Source organism: Mytilus edulis, chromosome 1 (genome assembly GCF_963676685.1).
Source record: "Mytilus edulis chromosome 1, xbMytEdul2.2, whole genome shotgun sequence".
Taxonomy (NCBI): domain Eukaryota; kingdom Metazoa; phylum Mollusca; class Bivalvia; order Mytilida; family Mytilidae; genus Mytilus; species Mytilus edulis.
This window is the reverse complement of record NC_092344.1, coordinates 35698368-35721377: the sequence shown is the minus strand read 5'-3', so window position 1 is coordinate 35721377 and position 23010 is coordinate 35698368. Positions and strand designations below refer to the sequence as shown.

General features: G+C 32.8%; 1 protein-coding gene across 1 annotated transcript; it reads left to right on the top strand.

Annotated features, from left to right (window-relative positions):
• Nucleotides 1-102: 102 nt before the first annotated feature.
• LOC139481900 (acid-sensing ion channel 4-A-like) lies at nucleotides 103-21339 on the top strand. The gene is made up of 12 exons (XM_071265422.1): nucleotides 103-509; nucleotides 2654-3047; nucleotides 4317-4381; nucleotides 7438-7526; nucleotides 9063-9217; nucleotides 10168-10248; nucleotides 10407-10536; nucleotides 11204-11288; nucleotides 12569-12626; nucleotides 13450-13547; nucleotides 19840-19915; nucleotides 20362-21339. The coding sequence occupies exons 1-12, from the start codon at nucleotides 490-492 to the stop codon at nucleotides 20500-20502; spliced, it is 1392 nt and encodes a 463-aa protein (XP_071121523.1). The 5' UTR covers nucleotides 103-489; the 3' UTR covers nucleotides 20503-21339.
• The last annotated feature ends 1671 nt before the right edge of the window (nucleotides 21340-23010 follow it).

Sequence of the window (23010 nt, the reverse complement as noted above, 5' to 3'; positions counted from 1 at the left end):
ATAAGTATTACTTTACTGGGAAAAAAATGGTTGATTATATAGGGAATCACTGAAGCATGACCGGAGCGGGTCCTATCTTAGGCAGTCAGTGGGCACCCACTTATGAACATTTCTGGATCCGCCACTGGTATGACTTTTAAAATCATTATTCACATTAATAATACATGGAGACAGGATCAAACAATGTATCTGTTAATGGACCAATCAGCATTATCATTATGTAGTATTCAAGGGAAATCACTTCAGGGACCAACTGGACAAAATTTCGAATTGACAATTACAAAATTTAATTATTGATTGTAGGTTTGATCTTGATTTTCTGGAATACACGGTACGGTTATATGCTGTACACTGTAATATATAATTCATATGTAATTAAAACTGCAACGGTTAGTAAACAATGCTTAATGTCACCCTTGTTGATACCGCTTTGAACATGCGATTCATTGATCTTAATTTAATTTCTGATGATGACGAACAGATGAATAAATGGACGAAGGAGACACAAGGTATTTATTGAAGACAAATTTCAAATATTTATTTGCAACTAAGATTTACTATGTATTTCTTTAAAGTTTACTGTTTAATTTTTTACTTTCCATGACGGTGCAGTTGGTATATCAGAAAAAGAGACAGTCGTGACAAACAATAATTCAATATTTAAAAAATATTTAGTAAATATGTAATTGACAATTATGCAAATAAAAGACGATTTGCAATGGCACGCGTCTTATCTTATACTAGTATTTCGAATGAACTGAGAATCAGATAAGAGGTGATGTTTTCTAAGAAAGTATAAAGTAATTGTAATTCGTAGGTTGTCGTTGGTTGTCGTAGGTTGTCGTAGGTTGTCGTTGGTTGTCGTTGGTTGTCGTAGGTTGTCGTTGGTTGTCGTTGGTTGTAGTGTTCCTTTTTGTATTTCACTTGTGGATTTAAAAATATTGTTAATTTTCACCAACTCCTTCGTGATGATTTGTTTGTCATGTATATGTTTCTATAAGTTAGTTCCGTTTTGCTGGCATTTGCACTTGGCTTCTCAGATTTCAAAAAACGTTATATTGTCATCAATAAAAAAAAAACCTTGTACATCGGAGAGCATTTAATATGCGTAATTTCGTTATTAATATCCTTCAACGACACCAACCTTGAGCTTTAATGGAAGACTTATAGTGATTTGTTTTATTTGAGTGCATTAATTTGTCGTATTGTTTTGAAAATCCGACATTTTCATAAGGTCTATGGTGGCAGTGGGTTTTAGATATTTTAGGGAGCAACCATTTGATTTTTAGGAGGGGGGGGGTGAATGAAAAATGTTGTCCTGCATTTATTTTTAGTTGTAATCTCTGCCAAGCCGTTTATTTTTCATCTATTTGGTCCTGATTTTTAAAAGTTAGTTTGTCCTGACATTTTTACATACATTTTCATCCTGCTTTTGTTAATCACCACCCTCCCCTCCCTTAAAAAAATAAATGGTAGCTCCTTAATATGGTATCATGGGTTTCGTCAATAAAATGAGAAGAAAGACAGATTCAGACAGCACACCAACTACTAGTAATTTTTCACAAGATTTTCTAATACCATACGCAGCTCTTTTATATATCTTGTGTCGGGCTTAAAGGCACCTCACCAATCGGGTTTACAGAATATTGGGATGACCCCGTCCGTCTGTTTAAAGGAAGAACTTGAGCAGCACATTCACTAAAAGTACTGTATTTCTATACTCTTTCCAGGTTTAAGGACGTCCTTAGGTGAGGTTTGTGATGTTTTTGTTAAATGTTCGGACTCCTTGTTTTTTCTCCCTTCGATATAGGTTAAAATATTTTGCACCATAACACCCATTTTTCTTTTCATCTAAGACTTCAATGGCTCATAAAAGGTAATTTGCCAAAATTTAAGCAGATTTTAGATTTCCTTTCTTTTGATTTGAGACCCAAATAAAACCCATACAAACAGTGTGTTAATTTACGTTTTTTGATTGAGTTAAGCCTTCCAATTGATATTTTATCGTGTGTTTTTCTATGTTGTGATGTTATATTATTGTTTCAGAAAAAGGGAGAAGGTTTGGTACCATTAAAACGTTTAATCCCGCTGCAAATGTTTGCACCTGTCCTAAGTCAGGAATCTGATGTACAGTAGTTGTCGTTTGTTTATGTAATTTATACGTGTTTCTCGTTTTTTTATATAGATAAGACCGTTGGTTTTCCCGTTTGAATGATTTTACACTAGTAATTTTGGGGCCCTTTATAGCTTGTTGTTCGATGTTAGCCAATGCTCAGTGTTGAAGGCCATTCAATGACCTATAATGGTTTATTTTTATAAATTGTTATTTGGATGGAGAGTTGTCTCATTGGCACTCACACCACATCTTCCTATATCTATATAAGGTTAAAGTTCGAGTTAGACTTTTCCATCCATTAATTTTTCCCGAAAAAGAGCTCCATAACCGATCATAACCTATCAAATATTTTTTCGCTAATTTTGTTCCTGAAATTTGCTCTTTTGACTTAAAGTATCAATTTTAAATTCTAGATTTTTTAAATTTCACTTATTTACATCCTCGACTTCACTAGCCAAGGGTTACAATCAGATTCCCTCCCCTCCCTTGGCTAGCGAAGTTGGTAACACCTATTAAAATAATTTTTGTTTGTTATAGAGGTATGGACCAATTGGCGAGGAAAAGTAATGAAGATATTTTCTTGTCTAGGACACCATCTGTAGTATGGCCTTCTGATGTTATGAGGAATGACGTAACGACACACAAAAACAGCGATTCCAATCAAATCTTAAAACACATATTAACTGATATAGCATCTAGATCTACTGTGCATGGCATATCTAATATTGTGTCTTCAAAGTCCATATATACAAGATTAGTGTGGGTATTGGCATTCCTTGCCTGTTTAGGCCTCGTTGTGTATCAGCTGGTCAAGATATTTGTTCTGTATGCGTCCTTTCCAACCCAAACTACATATAAATTAGACCGTCACTCCGAGTTTCCATCGGTAACTGTCTGTAATAATGGATATGCTGAATACGACTACTCGTATGTAAGTTTGAAATAAAGATAATTTGTTAAAAAATATTATTTTCTTAAAGAGAGGCGAAAAATAACTAATGGATATTCAAACTAATAATTCGAAAACAAACTGACATGTCATGAAAAAAAACTCAACAATACACAAAACACAAAACACAACATTGAAAATTACATGAACAGCACACAGTGTTCGTTAAGATCTGTGTAAAAATTGACAACAGTCAGTGATATGTAGCTTTAGTCTAGGGACTAGAAAATGTTAAAAAATGTGGCAAAATAAACAAATAGAAAAGGAAAATAAATACACAAATAGAAAAATATATACTATTGTAGTTCCAACAATGAAGGGATTCTGAAACAAGAAAAACTGATATTAACCAATCTTTCTTAATCGAACCATAAATTGTTCGTAAAAATCCGCTCCAACTATTATTGAATATAGAAATCAGATTGATGACATGTTTTTTGGTAGTTTATCCTGACTTTTTTATATGTCGATAATAATTTACTCTTGTCGTGACACATCCATGGTAGCCAAGGGTTACGATCCCATATGAGGAGTGAGTCGTGTAACCCTTCGCTAGCGAAGATCGTCGTAACATGACCCATACAGACAATTTATGTTGAAGCGACTTCAGTCAATCAATGACCATCACTATAATGATTCGTGAATACCCATATGCATATATACATCTCACTTGTACACCCCGGGCAGTCCATTAATAATCTCAATCTGAATTACAAATTTATGAAATTATTATTAATTTTTCAGCATCCGTTGGTGCCATTGATTTAAATCACACGCAATACAAACATAAACGCCTCGTTTCGATCAAATTTTAATTTATCAGGGTTACGTTCAGTATTGTAGCGTCTACACAGAGCTACGTAGATTTGTGACTATTGAACGTGTAGCTAGCCTAGTTGCTACAGATATTGTTGCAAAATTATACTGTTGACCTTCTCTTTGTAAGAAGCGAGTAAATAGACGAATGTGTCATGTGAGACCCAAATTAAATAGCTTCATGGAATTTGAGCAAACTTCGAATATTGAATTCGTGACGGAACTACATATGAAAAGAGTATTTCAAAAATATGTTACAAAATTTACTCAAATAAATAAGATAAATAGATATTTGTATTCCAATAGGGGGCCCATGATTAGCCATGTATTTTCTTACGATGACTTTTTATGACTGAGGGCAGAGATATGTCTCTGCTGAGGGACATAAATAATCATTCTGACAAATATTTTACTCATGGATACTTTATACTGTAGACTCACCTGGTTGGTAATATGTTGGTGAACTGTAAATATGCTCAAGTCAATGGTTCTTGTGAAACGTAAGTATACGATTACTGGACATGTATATGGTTACTACATAAGTAACACAATCCAGTTATCTGCTTATGGAAATTAGCTTGTTAGAAAATTCATCATGTCTCATATTATGTGTTTTAATAACACGGTGCCTTCTTGAACTCTTGTAGCTTAATAAAGAAGGGCCTGATGGGTTATTTTCATTCTTCGTGATCGGCGCATTTTCGCTATCGTGATCCGTTTTTCTACAGCTAGAGTCTTTTTTTTTTATATTTTCGTGATCTGTGATCATGGAAATTTATTTTCTGTGAATCGTAATTGACAAAAAAAATCAACTCGTGAATCGTGATGAGACCCCCCCCCCCCCCCCCATTCAGGCACCTCAATAAAGAGATGTCCAGCGCAAAATATTTTAAGTCTATCGGCGGCCTGCTGTATCAACACCGGCAACTGAGATGTGATGTTCAGCTTAAAGCTTTAAACCACTGAAGATTTTAAGTCCAGCATTTGAGATCTACTTTACTATTTTTGAAACTCTAACGCTTGATCTTAACATATTCACGGCATGAGTCAAAATCGGCAACATTCAAGATAACAAGTAGTGAGAACTGCTGAGTTTTATGCAGCCTCAAACACATAGCCCGTTAGGGCCAAGACGGCGACAATTTGAAATCCCCAAGACTAAATATACATATATTTCGAAAAACAAAAAGAAAATAAACTATATGCTAAATTGTATGACAAAATAACTAAGGATGTTAATCCCTTATACATTACATATCGTTTGCTTAAAGTTGGACTTAATGATGAAATGCCTCATGTATATTTGACCAATGAAGCCTGCTATATAACAATATAACGATAAAAAGATTGTAATACCCTCGGGCTCTATGTTCAGTCTACATACAACTGATAACTGAATACAACTTTAACCTTCTCAAGAACTTACACATCAAGTTTAGACTTTATGTCCTTAGTGCTGGAGTTTTAATATACGGGGAAGATTTTGAATGGATTTGGCAATGACAATTTACACTGTTACAGATGAACAATACAACAAAATAACTTTATAACACCTAATGCTACACGTGGGTGGTAATGGGGTAATGAGGGTATCATCAGCTGGGTAGTCAGTACTTCGGAACTGACATGATTTATAACAAACCATTTTAAAAATGTTCGTTAATAAATTTCTTAGTTATTAGATACTAAAGTTTTAAAATCCCGCAGGCAAAGTTGACCTTAGATGAATTTGGCTATTTTATCAGGTCGTTTTTGTCATAAAGCAGGAGGTTTTGGCTAGTCATTAAACCATGTTTAAACCACCATATTTATTTGAAATATCCCAAACAAGTCAGGAATATGGCACAAGTTATCAAATAGCTCGTTTCTTTGTATGTTGGCGTTTGTTTTGGTTGCACTTCAGTGCTCTTTTTTGTTGTTTATAACCCAGATTTGTTTTCTCTTAATCGATCTAAGACTTTGAGCACCGGTATACAACTGTTGCCTTTATTGGTTATATTGCTCTTAATGTTCTTATACTTGTACATCTTCAACATCCTCATACATCATTGGCTTTCTAATATTCGACTCTATAATCACAGGCACTAGACGTTCAATCAATGACTTAAAAATGTGGATAATAGGAAGAAAATATTTTTAATGCACTTTTATATATATATTCTTCCAATTACCCATAAATTATTTTTATAAGTTTGACTAACAACGAATCTTTATTAGGTTTGGCTTTGGCAAACACATTTCATTATCGACAAATACGTAGTATTCTAGACTGGAGCAGCCATTGTGTCTTGCAACAAGGATCCCAATAAAATCGTATTGATGTCTTGCAAATTATAATCCGTGAAAAAGTTTTTAACTTTTGGCGGTATTAAAACACAATTGAAAGAAACTGACTGATAAAAGTCTAATTACTAATTATTATCAAAAATTTCGTTCTTGTCAAAGTTTCACACCAAACTATTTGTTTTTCTTTGCTTTAACAATCAAAATCGAGGCTAATGTCACTTTAAAGAACGATAAAACCCGATAAAATTAATGTCATACTTTTAAGATCATGACTATAAACAAAGGAGAAGGGTCATTAAGGGCCATTTTGGCCCAATCTCAAAAGTAGTGTTGTGAAGGATTTCCTGGTGAAACTAATATGTCTTTGCCATAAAATTTGATTTTCTAATATTTTTGGGCATTTTTTCACCATTTTTGGGCAAAAAAGTAAAAAAAATCAAGAAAAAGTGAGAATTTCTGGATTTAAGTAATAACAAATTTATTAAACATAAGTTAAATGTATCCAATACTGCATATGTTATATAATAACACCAACAACTATATTAGAGTTAAAATAACAAGATTGGTGCATATGTTTTGAATTGATACAGTTTACATGAAAGTTATAAAAATAAATAAGAATGCATTTTAAAGTCTTTTTTCGGCAAAATACTGTAAAAATCTTCAAAAAATGAGGATTTCTGGGATTATTTAATAACACACACACCACTGGGTCGATGCCACTGCTGGTGGACGTTTCGTCCCCGAGGGTATCACCAGCCCAGTAGTCAACACTTCGGTGTTGACATGAATATCAATAATGTGGTCATTTTCATAAATTTCATGTTTACAAAAGTTTGAATTTTTCGAAAAACTAAGGATTTTCTTATACCAGGCATAGATTACCTTAGCCGTATTTTGGCACAACTTTTTTGGAATTTTGGATCCTCAATGCTCTTTAACTTTGTACTTATTTGGCTTTATAAATATTTTGATATGAGCGTCACTGATGAGTCTTATGTAGACGAAACGCGCGTCTGGCGTACTAAATTATAATCCTGGTACCTTTGATAACTATACAAATAGTTAAAAAAAAAACCAAGTGAATCTTCCTAAAAATAAATTTACCGGGATGCCTGTAATATGATAGTGTGGTGAAGGTTTTTTTTTGGGTCAAAATGTACATTATTCCAATATGATTGACATAAAGATCTACGGAACTCGCATGCTCCAGTGACCATAAATTGAAGTCTAATCTATAATTCAACGAGATTGTACATCATTATTGTAGGCCTTCTTCTTATGTGTCATCGAAGTATGGAACTTGTTTTACATTTAATCCTCCTGACTATTTAACCAAGCTTAGTGGTCTTCAAGGTGGTAAGTATGGATCTTGATTCACATTTAATCCTCCTGACTATTTAGCCAAGATCAGTGGTCTTCAAGGCCATGAAAGCGGTTAGCGTAGAACATGTCTTGCAGCATGATTCGCGTATAATCATCATAACTAGTAAGACGAGCTCAGTTTCTCACCGCCATGAAGGCGGTTAGTATAGAAAATGTTAAAACTTGCTTCACGTATAGTCCTCCTTACTAGTAAGCGCCGTTGAAGCCAAGCTCAGTTTCTTTCCGACATGGTGATCAAGCGTAGTTCGTCTACAAAACTGAAACTGAAGAGTATTGTTATCATAATTTCGCATATTTCGTCCATAAAACCTGATTGTAAACAAGCGTAATTGAACATGACTTTATTAAAGGTAACAAAAAAATCTAGGTCCGTTTGATTTTTAATTGCAGGATAAAAAGTATGTTTATAATAATTTTTACCTGCATAAGAAATGATTTTTGTGGATCGAAACAGTCAACCAAATAAATGGTTCATAGGCGTTTCACTTTCAGATCTAATATTTTTGGGTTGATGTTTAAACGAGTTGTATATATATATATATATATATATATGTCGTTGAAAATGTCCCTTTGAATGACGTCATTGTTTGGTATGTGACGTCACGAACGTCGAGTTTTCACATTGTATGTGACGTCACGAACGTCAGGTTTTCATATTTTTTGGCACACTAAATGCAACTATGAAAAATACAAAACACACAAATTAATACAATAATAAACAAAATATTTTTAAAACAACAGCACGCAAATTGTAAGGTAACCCAGGTGCTTCGGATAAGTAATTGAGCAGTTCTTTTAAGGCCTTTGAAACAAGACAAAAGTAGAACTGAAGGTAACCCAGTGCTATGAATCAGAAAACAGTTCATATAATATAATACTCTTCTGTTGAAATATATGATAAAGCGTATAATACATGGCAAAATCCGTATCACATGCCGTATCACCCTCGACCAATATCATCCCTCGGGCCTAAAGGCCCTTGGGCTGATATTGATGTCTCGGGATGATACGACATATGATACGGATTTTGCCATGTATTATTCTCTATATATATGTCGTTGAAAATGTCCCTTTAATAATTCGTTATAGCTAGGTTTACAAAAATTTATAAAGAAAGCAATGTCAGTAATAACGAAAAAAATTTCATCAGATCTTATTAAAATACAATTTTAAATTGATAACCGTGAGAATAAATGTATTCAAAGGGTCGATAAGTGAACATCGCTCTTATCTAAATTTGCAAGCTTTTTAAACAACATCACCGTTACAATGTCGTGGTATCTTGTTAGTTTTTTTATATATATATTTCTTGACATTTTGTTTAATATTTGTAATTTCCTTTTCTTATGCACCTATTAATACGCCACCGTAAAAAATTTTGAGAAGCATTATATATTGAGGGAAATTATTTTAATAGAATATCTTTATTTACTCTTTATAAATCCAATTTAAAGTAATGATAACTTTTGATCAGTGAAAAATGTTTAGATGAACATTTTTTTTATCAAGGAATAACATTGGAACTTAACCTTGAAACACACCAACAGAGGAATATAGAGTATGGTATGCGATTTACAGTACACGACAAGAACACCTTTCCATTTCCTTTTGAAGAAGGTGTCACGGTTTCAGGTGGGGATGTTGGATACATAGCAATAAAATCGGTATGTTTAATTTTTAAATCTTAAAGCTACATTAATTCGATTAAGTATCTTTTTAAAAACAAATGTCTTCGGGAGGTCTACTTACTTTTGTTAAAATTAGTTTGCTATAAATACGCTTTAATGTGAGTTTGTCTCACAAATATTATACAATTACTGTCTTTTGATGAGGTAAATATGCGGTTTTATTGACTTTTGAAAAAATGATATTCACTGAGGCCGACGGCCGAAGTGAATATCAGTTTTTTCAAAAGTCAATAAAACCCCATATTTACCGAAACAAAGCACAGTAATTGTTTTATTCCATAGTCCGAGAGAAGAAAATGACAAACATATACCATTTTTTTTTTACATGAAACATTTTACCATAACGTTGCATGTAAAAGCGCGTGACGTTTAGCGCGGTGAATAACACTTTCTCAGGTGAATATGCTTTCTTTTCATATAGAGAAACCTACTAAAATAATACCAATATAGAATAATCTCTGATATTGTTTCAAACTGGTTTTATGTGGTTGTTTGTAGTTTAACCTGACAGAGCCCTAAGTAGCCGCTACGATATTGAACGCAACCTTGCTATCAATTTCTATGTAGCAACTAGGCTAGCTACACTTCAATAGTCATAAATCTAACGGTTGCCCTATGTAGCTGCTACGATATTGAACGCGACCCTGTTTTGTGTCATCATTACTGACGCTTTCTGCCACCTATTCAGCAAGAAATTAGAAAGATTTGTAAAAGCTATCTCAGTCACCATTCCATTAACGTTTCAAATTCGTCAGCTTTTTAGATTTTTTTTTTATCAAACTGGACGTTGATAATAGGAATATAAATTTCATTTATATGCAGTTGTAATATTTGAACTCGTTTTTGAATATTCATACTACATATGAAATTGTTGGCCCTCATTCTATTGGATTTTACCACACTTAATTCTGCTCTTATTTTATCAGAGACAAATAAAAAGACTTGGTGGTGATTATGGTGACTGTCAAAACGAAAAACAAATATATGGACGAATGTACACATCAAAGGTACATATATATCGGTTACGTATCGGATAATAAAACATGTGTGTTATTGACTTGAAATTCATTTTTTGTTGTTATATCGACTATAAAAGGGTACAGAATTAATTTCACTTCCACGAAATTTTAACAGACACTTGTAACTTGTATTTCCCTTGATATAGGTTTGTTTACAGTTATGTTGGGAGGAACTTTTATACGACGAGTGTAGCTGTTTTGACCCTGATCTTGATTCTCTTCTATGGCAAGTTGGAAATATTAAAGGATCAAACTGCTACAACAAGATAATAGGAGGTAACACATATATATATATAGATTCGTATAGATATTAATAATGATTTTCCAAAAGCTTGTCTTTTCTCTTTTTGTAATAGCTGTTTACATGCCTGATGTCAAGGGTATCTTATATTTTAGTTTGTAGAATGTATGCATGAAACAATCGTCCATACTTGCGCACACAAAAAGTTGTCAAGTTTGTGAAAGTGAAAACAATGGTGTAATAATAAATCAGTTATACCGAGATTACTTTCGTTAAAATCGAATTCTTTGTTATATTACATGAGCGAATCGAACAAGTTGAGATATAAAAACACCATAAAATGGTGCCAAGGGAACGTCACCATCAAAAACGGATAATTAACAATAGGAAAAGACAAATCACCTCTTCTATCGTAAAACAAATGCAAATACAACAGATTTTAAGTTAATTTTGAAATTTGAGAAAGACAAAAGGGGGACCACGGAATCAGTTAATACCTGACCGAACTTAAAATACAAATAAAGACAATCACTAATTTGTTTGATAATTCAAAATGTTTAGAAAAGCAGAAAAATCCTTAAAAATACTGGTATTTTGCCATAAAGAAAAAGTTCCTGTAGTTTTATTTGTTGTACCCTGCACAGTCTTTGAGAATAATTGCGTTTTATAATGTTAAATATAAGCGCAAAATTTTTGTTACAGAACCATCACCATGTTATTTAAGAGCTCGCGAATTATATTTGTCGCCTGAAAGAAGAAATTGGTGCGATTGTCCATTATCTTGTAGGTATGTGATGGGTTTGTCGCATAGACATTGGTGCGAGTGTTTAGTATCTTTTAGGAAGGTGATGGGTTTGTCCAAGTACTTAAATTGTATATTTAAATAAAAAAATCTTTGTATTCTCCAGCTAAAAAAAAAACCCGGAAAACCTGTCACTTTCGTTACAATATCAAATAAGAAGATGTGGTATGAATGACAATAAAACGACTATCCAGGAAATAATTACACATCTTATTTCAAAATCGGTATATCCTATAGAGTCCAAGCGAAGTCGATTTAGGCAGTTATAGGTTACTATACAAAAGAGGGACGAACGATACTAGAGGGACAATGAAACTCAAACTGACAACGCCATGGCGGAAAAAGAAAAAGACAAACAGAAAAATAATAGTACACAAGACACAACATAGAAAACTAAAGACTGAGGAACATGAACCCCACCAAGAACAAGTTTAGATACAATCTTCATCAACGAGCAAAACCATATCGTATCGTCACCTATCAAATGCCCATAAAGTGTAACGATTTAATCGAGAAAAAACCATAGCAACATGACATCTCTGACCGTCTATGGAGACAACTCGGACCGTCTACAGAGAAAACTTGAATCGACCTATTCAGAATATTGCTGGTGTTTAATTTAACCGATTTATCACATATATATAGATAAAGATAACTCGCCTGGTGTTTGTAAAATAAACTCACACTGTAAGAACTTCGTCATATTCATCTTATATGGTACCGTACAGGCTTACAAAGTAAGCTACAAATAGTTATGACATGAAAACAATTCAAATAAAAACAAACAACAACATGATTTATTAGTGGTGTAACATGAAAACACACAAGAACACACTGTTGAATCAGTTTGTTAAAGGGCTTCATTCATTTTATTAACACCAAGCACAAAAAGACAAAAGACACCAATCTAAGAATACTCACCATTACTGAAAGCAAGTTCAAAGTCCATAACTAACATATAAATACGATTTCCAAGACAAAAACAAGAATTCATGCGTTGTCGTGTTTTAAAAGCATTATGCTATTTGCAATTGGTGGTATCTTACATTGAAAGTAGGCATGCGGCATTGCCGAAACATGCTCAAATGAAACGACTCACCACTCTTTGACTAAATATGAAGAATTCTTTCAACTATTCCGTCTTTCAAAAGTGTGATGGGGATATTTTTTGCATCTAGCTAGTTATTTGTGCGAGCATTGCTGAATAGCTTTAGTAGTGTTGCAATCTATATTATATTTTTTTTTAAACTATCTTTTTATTCAAGAGAAAACACATATTCTTTGAAACTAACTCGGCACCAATGGCACACAGGACCAAATGTGGTAGGTAATTTATCAAAGGCCTTTATACTTTATATTCTACAATCATAGGCCTTTCAGTTGATTTTTTGCAATCATAGGCCTTTATGTTTTATATTCTACAATCATAGGCCTTTATGTTTTATATTCTACAATCGTAGGCCTTTATGTTTTATATTTTACAATCATAGGCCTTTATGTTGATATTTTGCTTTATATTCTACTATAATAGGCCTTAATGTTTTATATTTTGCCAACATAGGCCTTTATGTTTAATATTCTGCCATCATAGGCCTTTATTTTTTATATTCTGCAATCGTATCCATTTAGTATCTAATATATCAAAGAAAGAACGTTTAAAAACAAAAGACTATTGAATAGAAATTAAAATTTCACAAACGCCATTACAATTGTAAACATATCCAACGCATGCGAAACTTGTCTTTTAAAATATCTGAATTACTGCATAAAGCGTTGAAAGATGTCTGTAAATGTATGATGATTGGCTGTACGATCGTTCTGCTCTTTTGAGTATATATGGAAAATACTATCTTCCGTTTCTCATTGATCTCCAAAGGAAGATTACAAAGTGGCACGAGACTGACTTTGGAAAAAGTTGATATTTTCGACAGGGACAACTACTGTTTTGCATACGAAACCCTTAAGATTATCAATTAGCACATTTCAATAGAATGATAAAATCGTAACGTGTAACATTGAAGATGTTCTAATATTACATTGATTCACATGAAGTATGCAGGTATACCATTAGAGAAATTTCCGGTAATTTTTTTCTAATGTTTAACATCAGAAATTTTTTCCAAAAAATACTATTTCTCATTTAAAGGGTTTATATTTGGACAAAGTATGTGAACAGATATACAAAAGCTCACCATTCAGTTGTGAATTAGCCTCTTTGTATTCAGACCCCTTCAGGGAAGCAGGGTAAGTCAAAAATTAAGAATTACTATCATTTATTCAAAATTCTTTCTGACCAACATTTTAAAAATTTTAGTTCAGTTATTTAAAACCAGAATACATGTGCTTTGCATATTCACAGTGCATATCTTATTAAACATTGAGGTAATAGTATTACAATTATATTCAAGTTTTTCATAACATATCTTATGTTTACCATCATGCATGACACACATTTAATCGTCAAATTATTTTCTCTCTTTTATGAAGTGAAATAAGTTTTCTGTTCAGAATCGATCTAACACAACTTTCCAGTATTAAATTAGAAATTATTTATACCTTTATAAAAGGTATTTAGAACAAAGTGCAGGAGAATCATAATATTTTTAACTTCATTTCATGGTACTTTTGTTAGTTTAAACATATTTATTAATAGTTGATTGGGAAACAAGTTATTGCAACTTATATTAATCCATTTCCACTTTGGTACTTTTGTTGTCAAAGTAAATAAGAATTTCGTGGTGAACCATTGAGTTTTTATACGGACGTATTATGATACTCCGTAGTCCATTCGTCCATCGTCAGCATGTCGGACAAAAACTCGAAAACGCTGTAACCAATTTACTATTGAGGTATCTTCCCTTTCGAATTTTTAGAAATTATTGATTTTACGTTTCCGAGTTATGATCAGTTATGGGATTTTATTAAACATTATAGAGTTTCTTAAGAGCCTGTGTCACTCACCTTAGTCTATTTGCTGCAGTGCATGTCAAACAAAGGGCACTCTTTAATATTGAAGACAAGAATATAATTCATGGCAAAATTATCTGTTTTTGGTGATGGTGACTTGTTTGTAGATCTTATTTTACTGAACATTCTTGCTGTTTACAGTTATCTCTATCTCATGATAATGAACTTGGTCAAGTAGTTTCAGACGAGAAGTTTTTTTGTAAAAGTTAAGTTTTTGACATTGAGAAATTATTTATAGGTGTCCTAACGAGTGAAAATATATATCTCTTTTTATCAACTCGAGTTATTTAATTTCAATATAAATTATAACATAATATTTATAATCATAAAAGGAAGCTTGGGATTGTTTTGGGGCGGTTATATATATATAGTCCCTAAGGTTTATGAATAAGGGTTCCAAAGGTGCCCAAAACAAGCATTAATCTTGTGTCAGTACAAAAAGTTGTGTATAAGTATTTCAATTGTTTTGAAACTGTACCATAATATTTAATACCATAAGTAGAAGTTTGGGGTCTATTTTGTGGGTTATGGGGCAAACAGTCGAGGAATTGAGGGCCAAAAACAAACATTTTTGTAGATTCAAGGCAATAAATTGGAGTTATCTTTCTTTGTCCAGAATGGTTGTTGAATTAATATTACCTAAAACCATTGCTTTATGAAATCTTCTTTGAAAATTGGAGTTATCTGTCTCTGTCCAGAAAAGTAGTTGAATCGACTTAAAATAATGCTATGTATACAATATACAATGCAAAATTCACTTTACTACCAACTGATAAATTTAAGCAGTCTTTAATAGCCATTCAGTGATTACAAGCACTTTGATTATCATTCTAGGGTTATCCCCTTTCACAAATGGAAAAATTTCTCAAGTTTGTCTCAACTAAATTTAGTGAAATGTGTATACAAATGCTTATTACCGGTACCTCTAAACTTGGTTTAAGTTCAATTTTTAGCAGCTTCACTTTTACAGTTCTTGATTTATGTACCTTTATAACGTTATATGCTAGCGGAGGCATCATCACCATGACTGTATGACATTTACACTTTAATACTTTATGATGTATTAAAATGAGTAGTTGAATAATTACTGTTGCAAACTCCATTAAAAATTTGATTTGACATCATTTTTATACAACCGCAAAAATTGAAAACTTTTTGGTTGTACATTGGTATCACGTTGGCATCATCGTCTTCATCCAAAGACATTCGGTTTTCGCACTCTAACTTCAGTAAAAGTAAAATGGAAATATATGAAATTTAGACACAAGATTTATGACCATGAAAGGAAGGGTGGGATTGATTTGGGGTATTTTGGTCTCAACAGTTTAGGAATAAGGGGCCAAATTAGCATTGTTCTTGGTTTTTGCTCTATAACTTAAGTTGGTTAACAGAAATCTATGATATTTTAACATGAGGTCTATGGCCACATAAGGAGGGTTGGGATAGATTTTGGTAATTTTAGTTCCAACAGTGTAAGATTTAGGGGTCAAAAAACAGGCCCCAAATAAGCATTTTTCTTGGTTTTTGAACAATAACTTTAGTATAAGTTAATTGAAATCTATAAAGGTTTATGACCACAAAAGGTAGGTTTGGATTAATTTTGGTCCCAAGGAATAAGGGGCCAAAATTAAACTTTGTTTGATTTCATCAAAAAAATGAAATACGGTATTGTGCTTCATTTGATATGCCAAATCTAACCATGTCCAAATTCTTAATTTTAGGTCCTGTTTTCTAATTGGTCTACATTAAAGTCCAAAGGGTCCAAAATTAAAATAAGCTTGATTTTAATAAAAATTGAATTCTTGGGGTTCTTTGATATGGTGAGTCTTAACATGTACTTAGATTTTTGATTATGGGCCCAGTTTTCATGTTGGTCCAAATCGGGGTCAAAAATTATTATACTAACTGAGTATTGTGCAATAGCAAGAAATTTTCAATTGCGCAGTATTCTGCAATAGCAAGAAATCTTCAATTGCACAGTATTGTTCAATACCAAGAAATTTTCAATTGCACAGTATTGCACAATAGCAAGAAATCTCCAATTGCACAGTATTGTGCAATAGCAAGAAATTTTTAATTGCACAGTATTGCACAATAGCAAGAAATATTCAATTGCACAGGATTGTCCCTTTTTCAAATTGGTTTACATTAAGATCCAAAGGGTCAAAAATTGAACTTTGTTTCATTTCAACAAAAATTGAATTCTTAGGATTCAAACGCATTGATCTCAGGAATTTCTTCACTGTCGTTCCCTCAATAACTGCATTAAACAGTTTCTAATCATTATTCATTCGAAACCATTTTATTATACCAATGTCTCACACACAACATAATATAGTATACTTTGTCTATTAGTCCATCATCCACACTTCAGACAATAACTAGAAAACACTTCCCCCTACTTTCAAGAAAATTTGTTGAAATGTTTATATCTATTGACATAAGCTCCACATCGATTTTATCAATTTTAGAATTTTCATTATCATGTTATGATGAGAGATTTTATCCTTAAAAAAGAGAGAATTTTCCAATTTTGAACAATAACACAAAAATGCATCCATCACCTTTAATTAAACTTTGGTGAATTGTTTACACCATTGACCTAAGGTCCCTTTTGATTGTAATAAATTTCAGATTATACATTTCTGTGTTATGAATTTTTATATATGCTAAAAAAAAGAAGGGATTTTATAGTTTTTGGACACCTTTAAGTGCAGGAGTTTCTGGCTACATTGAAAACCCATTGGAGGCCTTCAGCTGTTGTCTACTCTATGGTTGGGTTGTTGTCACTTTGACACTTTCCTCATTTCCCATCTCAATTATTCACATAAACACTTCCACATCATTTTATAAAACTTGGGTGAATTGTCTATGTCTGTTGACTTCAGCTACATTCCAAAATTTAAAACAAGATTAACAACTACAGGTCCCCAAATAGCCTTCAACAATGACAAAAGCTCATACAGCACAGTCAGCTATAAAAGACCTTAAAATGACAAATATAAAACAACTGAAATGAGAAAACAAATAGACTAATAATTGTACAAAACAAAATAGTTCAACCTTTAAGCAAGCTTAAAAGGAATCAAGACATATCATGCGCTTACAGTGCAGCTATTTATTAACAAACTCCATATTCAAACACTCAAACAACTAATTCACAGAGAGGGGTGGAAGTTGAAGCCCCCCTTTTTTTTTATCAGTCAATGCATTTGAATGAAGACATGTACACATCAACTCAATTTGTTAATACACATTTCCAGTCTAGCTTTCAATACATTTGTAACGACCTTTAACCCCACTGACAATTTGCGTCTGTGTCCATACTTGTTTAATTTCAATATAATTATAAACGAGCCTTTGACAAGTTTATTATTACTATTTGAATTACATAACGAGAGTTGATATCAAGCGATATCCCATTCTCACAAGTTATTAAACCTAGTTGTCTTTATACGGCCAACACTCTCATTGCGTTAAACTAAAAATTCCGAGAATCGTTGTTCTAGCATTTTGCACACGAAATGTACATCGGCGTAACCTTTGAAGGTCATCAATGACCTAACGAATAGCCAGTGAAAATGCCGAAATATCGTCTCTTCATGATGTATAAGGTGTCAGACCACCTATTAAAATTCCATATCTGTTCTACTAAATTTTGCAGCTTTCTAAATATCTTACCCTAAGTTTAACTTCTTAGAAACCAGGTATATCCTGATATGTACATGTATCACCTTTCTACATGCCAATACCATTAATGCCTTCTAAGAAAACAACTGACTTCGAATAGACGTACTCCAAAAATAACCCCTGGTTTTCTCGAAATTGTTAATTAGTATATCGTGGAGCGCATTGATCCTCAATTTTTAATTCTAACTCATAGACCAGTAAATTTTGGCTCAAGATGGTCTAAATATATTTCTCTTTCACCAAAAGTTTGATTTTTGAAAATTTGTTGGTTAGTTTAAGCAAACAAGGACATCGAAAACACTATTTTGTGTCTGAGTAGGACTACTTTTACATACGTTCTACATTGGAGGGAGTAATTGGTGGTGTGACACCAGCAGATCAAATTCACGCAGATTTTCGTATTTTCATATCACTCTCTGTGTAGTGATGATACGAGAAATTTCTAATCATGCAAGAAATAGATAATAAGACACAACCATGCATAAGAGAAATGAACTTAAAAACGTGACAGGTGTATCATGCGACCATGGCGCAGCTGCTTATTCATGTTATTAAAAAACGGAGTAAGAAACATCAGTACTGGACAGCAAAAAAGAATAAGAAAATTGCTATGTAATAAAATACATTCTACTAATAGAGTCCTGACTCCCGCCCCCAACACACAAAAAAAACATGAATGAAAAATATATATAAAAAAAAGACACAATTAATCCGCTCGCCTTTTTATTCGAATTGACAAAAACATTTGAATTAGATTTTATACATAATAAATAATGAAAATAATAACTCATTATGAATACAAATATCTGTATGAACGTCTCAATCTAAATTATTTATGCGTACATTATATTGTTGACATCACGAATATGTACTGTACATGAAAGTTTAAATATGACAAACAGCAAAATATATACAAATGAACGAATGTTTATATCATGTAAGTGTTAGAACACCATTATCATACTGACGAATGCATTGGTTCATGCCTGGAAAATTACTTAATTTGAAACTTTGTTTATTATCTTTAATCGTAAATACACTGAAAAATAGCATTTTAAACTATAGGCAATTTGTATGATCACTCGAAAAAAAAATGGACACACTCGAAAAAGCCCGGACTGCTCCCGAAAAAAAAACGAGCATAGATAAATGAATTTAGTCTCAAAATGTCGTTTTCACAGCAAAAACAAGAATTTTGTAAAGTGCTTGTATTTCTAAGGATATAAAGATTCCACTTATGCATTTCCTTCAACATTATCAGTGTTATGTGCACGGGTATAAAAATGGCTTTATTCTGTATTTTGGAATTAAAGCATTTTTAAGGCTTATTTTAACTTTTTTTAACGAAAAATAATGCCGGGTTAGTAATATCTTTCCAAAATCAAATACTAACTTTGTATATTAAACACAAACGTCTATATCACGTCTTGTTAAAGATGAAGTCTGTTTGTTTACATTTTTGTTGATGATCACTCGAAAAAAAAAGTGGTCACACTCGAAAAAACCCGATCAAATCACTCGAAAAAACACGATCCTGGCCGGAAATTATACCTGCCGTGATCTACATAAGTTAATTAATGAATACTATCCATTTTGTTATGAAAAGCATATGCATATTTTTTTTTTAATTTGAGGATTCATATCACTTTAAGGGATTTCATTTAGGGTATTGATTAGATACATAACTTTAAATTACTAGTATTCTTAAAGTTTGATAATTTCATCAAATTTAGTGTTTTGTCACCAGAAACATATGAAAGAAATTCACAGCTCCAAATTAAATATTCTGAATTTCTCTTATTCACATGCCTTTGTTTGAGAGGTTTAATTGTGACAGGCAGTTATATCATCACATTATTTGCAAGGATTTATTTTTCAGTGACAACTTCATAAAAGTTGTGATATATCTTCAAGATTCCGCTCGAGAAATAGTTGAAGAGGAGCCTCTGTATCAAGTAATTATTTTTATCAGTTTTTACACACCATATACTGTTAAGAGGGATGGACATTAGGGTTAAAGAATGAGGGGACTTGAATCGGAGGAAGCAAAAATAAAGATATGCTGGAGAAAAATATTGACCGATTTTCGTCTAGGAGTAAGAAAAATGGAAGTAGTGGATGGAATCAATTTCCACCAGTTTATGCATAGATTTGAGTCCTACATATATTCCTATCTGTTAGAAATTCCATTAGAATGGTAATATAAGAATGCGATTTTAAATATTAATTCCTTATATTTTTCACGATCGATGAAGACGGGGTTCCCTTTTAAAATACCTCGTGTAGCGATAATCCACATATTTTTTTTCTATTTTCCCATTTAGCAAATTAGTCATGATATATGACGAAGATCAAACCGAGTGGTTTTCTTTAATGTTTTTTTTCTTCTTTTTTTTATAAGAGATCACAGATGCTTGCTGACATTGGTGGATCGCTTGGACTTTTCATTGGGGCATCCGTTCTTAGTCTGGGAGAAGTAATAGAAGTTTTCACGGCCATATTCTGTCGGAAAAAGAATAGCCAACAGACCAATTCTAATTGAGTTAAAACGTTTCAGAAATCTCAAATTTCTAGACTTTGAATGTACCTTTTATTCTATTTCATATCGCTATCGAGCCATTCTCTAATGTTCAGTTATGATAAGTACACTTAAAATTACATAAGACATAAAACTATAATATTTAAAAAGGTGAGAGGTTATCTAAAATTATTGTGTATTCCATGTTTGATAGCATAGTCTCTAAAATCTTGCATGATACACAATAAAATCAAGTCCAGCCGGCAGTATCCTTCATATACCGGTATTCTTCTTTGAGACAGACAACGTCCTACAAGAGACAAGAATACACATATGAATAAACATATGAGTATAATGGTTGGTACGTAGCAATCAAAGACTGGTCAATGTTCAAGGTTGTCAAAGGTGATCTGGAAAAAGTAAAATACAACATAATATTTAATTCGTTTTTTTCCATGCGCAATAGTCTTCTACCAGTAACCTAGTCAGTAAATCGTAAAAGAAAAAGACAATAATAAAAACCCTTGCATCGTCCAGCTAATAGAAGTCAGTGTTATCACCATCTTGAACAAAAAATTAAAAAAAAATCGGAGCAAAATATGGAAAGCGATGTCGTAATGTGCTCGTTACTTTAAACAGGACGTTGATGATAGTTAGGGTATCCACACCTATTAGTTGTATATTGCTGTTAGAAAAACAAAACAAAATCAGAAAAGAACACCACACACAGTCTCCAATGGTGTGTTACTATAAGAATTAAAAGATGTATTGTTCCAATTAAGTCTCCAGATGGGCAGCGAGTATTGACATCATATTATGATCTTGTAACACATTTTTACATTGAAATGAAATACATTATACAATAAACAAGTGTGGACACAGATGAGTGTGGATAGTATGTTTGAATGTTTGACAGTGTTTTATGATAAATGTAGTTCTATGATTTTCCTATATGTGTTATTAACTGTGTTGCACGATGACAACCAACCGGAGCATTAGGAGTATTGTTTATTTTATATGTAGTTTAGTTTTTATGTTCAAGACAGGCATGGAAGAGACACTAATTGCATTAGTTACCAAATGATTATGATAGAATATGTTCCACATCTTTGATTTTGGATACATTTTATAGCTAGGATCAGCTAGGAGAGCAACACATAATAGGTTCAATTTTTCGTGATTTTTTTAAATTGGGAGATGATATCTGAGAACATGATATAAGGAGCCTGTAATTCAGTGGTTGTCGTTTGTTTATGCGTTACATATTCGTTTTTTCTTTATTTTTTGTAAATAAATAAGCGTTATTTTTCTCCTTTGAATTGTTTCACATTGTCATTTTGAGACCTTTTATAGCCGACTATGCTGCATTAGCTTTGCTCATTGTTGAAGGGTGTGTGGCGACCTGTAATTGTTAATTTCTATGTCATTTTGGTCTGTTGTGGAGAATTGTCTCATTGGCAATCATATCACATCTTTTTTTATATGTATTTGCTAACTATTTGTATGGTTCTATTTATATATACTGAGTGCCAATGAAAACGCAACACTTGGTTTTTCAAAAATAAAATTTATATTAGAAATCATGATCTTTCAAAATGAATTGTTCTTGAAAATTAACAATTCTAACAATAGATCGATATCAAACAAAAATGTTTCATTGTCATCTTTCGGGCGCAATAGATAAACGAAACATCCAATGTCGAATCATCAAATCACAGTCCTAACAAAAAATGTTACAACCCTGTTGTGCAGCGCAATCTCGACAGCGCCGCGGAATTGATCATCCCGGACGTTTAATGTGATCTCGAGGAATGTTATTCCACTTGTCCCGCAAAGCAAACTCAAGCTGACTTTTTGATATTGGTGGTGGTTTTCATCGTCTAAACCATGTCAAATCTGATGCAAAATTTGCTCTTTCGGACCTAAATCTGGCGAAACGCATGACTTTTGGCCAAGGCGGGTGCCAAGCGTCTATGTAACCACCACTGACGATTTTTGGTACATAATGAATGATTTTTGGTCTACAGAATTCGATGTTTACGCCAGACGGCCATTAAGATGTCGGCTGTGGTGTTCTTTAACTGTTGAATTTCTGCGCAAATGGTGCTTTACTGAAATTGCTTCAGAGGATCTACCTTGACTACCATTGAACTCTCGTGACCTTTGGACATCCATCAGAGTCGATATCGGATATGTTAAAGACCAAATGTATCGGTTTTGCTGAGCGTTTCTTGCTTTTTGAACCCCGGGATGTGGCTTATCATTAACTGGATATAGGAAGATGTGGTGTGAGTGCCAATGAGACAACTCTCCATACAAATAACAATTTAAAAAGTAAACCATTATAGGTTAAAGTACGGCCTTCAACACGGAGCCTTAGCTCACACCGAACAACAAGCTATAAAGGGCCCCAAAATTACTAGTGTAAAACCATTCAAACGGGAAAACCAACGGTCTAATCTATATAAACAAAACGAGAAACGAGAAACACGTATATATTACATAAACAAACGACAACTACTGTACATCAGA